General features: G+C 40.2%; 1 protein-coding gene across 1 annotated transcript; it reads right to left on the bottom strand.

The window, feature by feature from the left end:
- Positions 1-1275: 1275 nt before the first annotated feature.
- atf3 (activating transcription factor 3) lies at positions 1276-5029 on the bottom strand. Its single transcript, XM_014144505.3, has 4 exons — positions 4893-5029; positions 4067-4318; positions 3660-3767; positions 1276-3236 (listed from the first exon to the last, which is right to left on the bottom strand). Exons 2-4 carry the CDS (start codon positions 4307-4309, stop codon positions 2988-2990), a joined length of 600 nt encoding a protein of 199 aa, XP_013999980.1. The 5' UTR covers positions 4310-4318; positions 4893-5029; the 3' UTR covers positions 1276-2987.
- Positions 5030-5325: the final 296 nt, after the last annotated feature.

Genomic DNA, 5325 nt, shown 5'->3' with positions numbered 1-5325 from the left:
GGTTTGGAACTCTCTTTCTTATTGGTCTATTAATTGTTTGAAACATTGTTTGAAATGTATATATATATATATTTTTTTAGTAAATGTATTATTAACTCTATTTCTTGAACTGCATTTTTGGTTAAAGGCTTGTAAGTAAGCATTTCACGGTAAGGTCTTCACTTGCTGTATTCGACGCATGTGACAAATAACATTTGATTTGATTTGATTCATCACCAGGCAGGCCAAAACTCCATCCCACCAAAATAGTCTGAAATTTCAGGCAGTCTTTTCAAACAGCTCTTACACTAAAAGGGCATTTTCATAATTTTCACAATTTCACAGTATTATTCCAACCTCATGCTGTGGACATATACACTGAGTGCACAAAACATTAGGAACACCTTCCTAATATTGAGTTGTACCCCCTTTTTCCCTCAAAACAGACACAATTCGTCGATGCATGGACTCTAGGTGTCGAAAGCGTTCCCCAGTTCTTGGTAACTGCTACCATACCCTGTTCAAAGACACTTCCACCTTTTTTCTTGCCTATTCACCCTCTGAATAGCACACGTACACACTTCATGTCTCAATTGTCTCAAGGCTTAAAAATCCTTTATCCTGTCTCCCCCTTCATCTACACTGATTGAAGTGGATTTAACAAGGGATCATAGCTTTCACCTGGATTCAACTGGCCAGTCTACATTGTCATGGAAAGAGCAGGTGTTCCTAATGTTTTGTACACTCAGTGTCTATAAAATATAGGGGAATCTCGTTTTGACTGCACTGGACCTTTAATATTGGTCAGGCAATAACCCAAAAATCATGTTGATTCTGGTTGCATTCTGGCTACTAGGAGTCTTGAGTAACTCAGTTGTGTAGTTATCAAAAACCACCATCAGAAAAATGGGATGTTACTTTTTATGGAATGTGGACAACAGTGGGGTGGGGGTACTGGTGTTCTGAGTGAAATGGTATTTCACAGCCCATCTTGTCAGATAACACCCACTGACTCATGTTGAGCTGGCCTGGCACAGGATGAAAACACACTCTTCCAGTCTCTCCCCTGCCTGTCCTAGATATTATGAGTTTTCCAAAGAGGCAGACATGTCCTGGCATGTTTTCAGACGAACACCAACTGCACAAATGTGCTGAGATGCTAAACAGGTTTATGAATATTTGTTTTGTATCACAACTATGCAGTGTCAATATTCCAATGCCATTGAATCCCTTGCTAAAAATATTGTTTTAAAATGTGGTGAGTCGTTCCCCAGAAACAATCCCAAACCAAATCAATTGAAGTATATAAATACCTTTATTAATAAAGTATCAAAAAGTAAAATCAACAGAGTACTTAAAATGAGTACTTAATTTGTTTCAGCGTGTAGTTTTACCTGACTGGATACAATTTGATCTTTTATATCCACTCAAACACACTTAATAATACTTTTTAGTGAACAATGTTCAAGTGAAACAAAGAAATGGATGGTGGAATAGAAAAGCAAGAAAGGTATTGAAGTATATAAAACAGGCGTGTTATCAATCAAATTAATGATCTCAGTAGTGACCCCATCCATGACTAGCATGCCTGTTTGAACACGAAACACTGAACTACATAAAAACAAAACACATGGACACCTGAATCTCTTTCACTGTATTCATCTCAACCGTTTACTCACAACCCAACAAAAATAAACAGTCCCTTACCATAAACCACACATGGATCATTTTGAGACATTACAGAATATACAGACAAAAGCTACTATTGATCGCAAAAATGTGTTGTTTGAGCAATGGGTTGCGCAACTGTCCTGTGATGATGTCACAGCACAACCAGTGGACTGATGGGAGGGGGGGGGGGGGGGGGGGGGGGGGGGGGTTTGGCAGTGGGCTTAAGGACTTAGTAATTGCAGAGGAGCACTGAGGCAATTCATGTAATCTTCCATGACTTTAAAGTGAAAACCTCAGACAAGCAGAGTGATAAATAATTCCACTTAGATATCTAGCTACTGCTACCTAGTGGGTCTATTTTATAAGCTTCAATAATACATAGAAGACAATAGGAGGTGTTATTTGGTTTACATATTTGGTATACAGTAACTACACACTTTTATCTAGGTGAAGAAATTCTAATACGAATCAGACAACCATATCTTCAACACTTAAGAGAAAATACTACAGATCATTATGTAATCAGGGCCTATTCCTAATACACCAGTTTACAGCGATGTAATGACTGATTTTCATTTAGGGAAGTCCAGGGCTAACAGTGCCATTGTCAGTAAGTTAGTTGAAATGCTGTCTGAATGAATCCACATTGCATGCACTCCCTTTACTGTCCTATAACATGAGGGTTCCTATGATATGAACTATACCTGTATATCCTGAGTTAGTAGTAGCAGCTTCAGAGGTTTTTGTTAGGCAAGTCAAGGGGGAAGAAAGTGAGCTATAGACACAGCTACTACAGAATATATTCAATAAACACAACAGCAAACACTTCACACAATGATTAACCTCTTCTCTTATATGACAGTAATAACACAGCTATTAATGTCACACACGGTACATAGCCATTACTATCTCTCCATTTTAATTGGATTTTTCATCAACAAGCATCTATCTCAACTGACCAGTGAAATCATGTGCCTTTACCACATTGACGTAATACTTTGGTACAAAAAAACTGAGAATGAGTCATCAGCCTCGAATAACAATGTAAAAGACTTAAGGAAACAATAAACACATTGGATGTATTTCTATGTTTTAGTGCTTTGACATTCGCCCGACTTGCCGGAACACCACAAGCCTACCCTAGGTAGCACACGGGGTGTCCGTCCTTGTGCTGTCAAGTCCAGTTTAGGAGTGGGACGCGCAAAGCTCCTTTGCTATGCCGGCCCGACAGAGCCTTCACTTGACGCAGGTACAGTACAGTTGCCAGAGGACAGTGAGCATCTGTCTGACTGAGTGAGTGAGTGAGTAGTACCCTACTTCCCCCAGGAGTGTGTGGATCAGTGATGGCCACAGGTGGTTGGCACTGAGGTGTGGTGGTGGTCCAGCTGTTCCATCTGCAGGGTACCCTCCTTGATCTGCTGGATGAACAGGTTCCTCTCATCCTCGGGGGTCTGGCCGTTCTGGGCCCGTACGATGCAGGTGGGTCGGTGGAGGTTCAGCATGTAGACCAGCTGCTGCTTCTGGTTTTTCAGTTCCTCAATCTGGGCCTTCAGCTCAGAGTTCACTGACTCTAGTACCTCAGACTCCTGGAGGGGAGAAGGGAATAGTGGTTTGGTTCAATCCTGTTACTGACAGCTCCCTTGTTGGTTCCTTTTTTAAATACTCAATTAGGTTTAGTGCATTTTAGTTTGTATGTAAATACTGAAGTGTTAGTTTGCTGTTTTGAGGCAGACATTTCTATAGAGCCCTTATCTATTTATGTATTAAATAGGAGCCTCTTATCTTCAATTAAGAGTCATACAAAATAAATGGAGGTTAAATAGAAATCATCCTTATGGCACATTAATTAGAAAAATATTTTGAATAATTACATATATGATATAATACTGTATGTCTACTTAATAAATCACAAAATACCACTTGGCACAGTCTGGCAGCCTCTGATTCATATGAATCATCTCTCCCCATCATAATGTTGTACTGCCCTGTAAAAAACACACTGGACATACCTTTTGAAGGCAGTCAGTTTTCTCCTTCTTCTTATTCCTACATTTGGCAGCAGCTACTTTGTTTCTTTCTCGTCTTCTTTTCCTCCTGTCACTTTCCTCTGGGATTTCCTGTTAATGACACATCAGGAAAATGAACAACCTTGAATAATGGTAGCAACCTTCCTGACAAATTAATGATATGGCTGATAATTTAATAATGTCTGGTAGGCTATACAATGTGTTGGTAAACCTGTAATCACAGTGATCTCATCTGTATAGATACGAATTTATTCTCACCCAATTCAGAGAATACTTAAAACATAGGCATATACCAAAAAATGAACTTTCCCCTATGTTATGTATGAATTACTATTGATATTATGGGGGGAGCAGATATTACAGTAGGCGACTAATGTTGACATCCCTACCTCCCTCTTGACACTTGGAGCTTCAGACGTTCTGTCTGAACTTGAGCTCACACAGTCGCTCATATCGGTGCTCAGTCCGTTGGACAGCCGCTTGTTCTGGATAGCGTGTCGCAACTCCTCCTTTACCAGGGGAGTGAAATTGGTGAAGTCCTCGAGCGTGAGTGTTCCGGGCGGGGACAGGCAGCGTACCAAGGCTGACGCGCTGATGTCGGACAGGCTGAATCCCGGATGCTGAAGCATCATTATGAAAAACTGAAACAAAAAGTGGTGCTGTGTCACATTAAGCTGACTAAGAGCGAAACAAAACATTAAACTTGGACACTCACTGGGCTGAATAAAAAACGTCAGATATGAGCAGCAATCTGCTGGTTAATGTATACCATTAGACTATTTTGGTATGATAACTAGAATGTCACTTATTCCACCAGACACAGCCGTTGCACGCTACATTTTTGCCTGACATACCAACATTACAACAATATATCGCCCTTTTAAACAATGTAACAAGCTATGCAGTCCTAACATTCTTTCTCTTTGAAGTGCGTGTTAATTTAGGGACAGTGGATGTGTTACAACATATCAACCAGTTGCCACAGATCATTTCAATACAACACATTAGACAATGAGAAATAAACTATACTTTGATTCACATAAACAAAGATACGAGTAAGATTTCAAAATTTAAGCCCGTTTTCTTTATGAATGGATGTCAGTGCGGCTGGCACTATGCTAAACCTCTGTCGTGGCACAGAGTCGGTTTTCCTGAAAGCGCTTATCCTATATCACACCCGTATAAAGTTTTTACAACAAAAAAAAATGGACCCACCTGATTATGTTTTCAGTGAATAAATGATGTTAGTTGAAAGGCCTTTATTCTGCTCCTGGTTGTGAGGCTCTTCTGTCTGTTAAGAAAGCTACAGTTGTCGATGAAGCGTTCGTTGCATCACCCTCTTTTATAGTGAGTCCTCTTGCTCGGCATTTACTAATAGGTGGGCGGGTCGTGGTGACGTAATCCTATTTATAGCACTTATTTGCAATGATGCAACCCAGCAACCCGGCGTAGCGCACCATAACAGGGCAAGCTCAGCCCCCTTTACTCACAAGGAATTTGTCGTAACATTTCACAGCAAATAAAGACATAATAGTTCAATGATCCGGAGCGTTTTTTGTATAGTCTATACATTTTATTGTCTAGTGTCAAAAAAAGCAAAGGGATGTTGAATGTAGCAGAGGGGCTTGCCCATCTACCTCTTATCAAA

The sequence above is a fragment of the Salmo salar genome, chromosome 15 (assembly GCF_965601325.2).
Source record: "Salmo salar chromosome 15, fSalSal1, whole genome shotgun sequence".
NCBI classification, from domain to species: Eukaryota; Metazoa; Chordata; class Actinopteri; order Salmoniformes; family Salmonidae; genus Salmo; species Salmo salar.
Note: the sequence above shows the minus strand (reverse complement) of the source record. Positions and strands in the feature narration are given on the sequence as shown.

Coding starts and splice junctions, on each gene's coding strand:
- atf3 (XM_014144505.3), bottom strand. CDS start 4,309: ATGATGCTTCAGCATCCGGGATTCAGCCTGTCCGACATCAGCGCGTCA. Junction 3,768..4,066: donor CTCCAAGTGTCAAGAGGGAG/GTAGGGATGTCA, acceptor TGTCATTAACAG/GAAATCCCAGAGGAAAGTGA. Junction 3,237..3,659: donor AAACTGACTGCCTTCAAAAG/GTATGTCCAGTG, acceptor TCTCCCCTCCAG/GAGTCTGAGGTACTAGAGTC.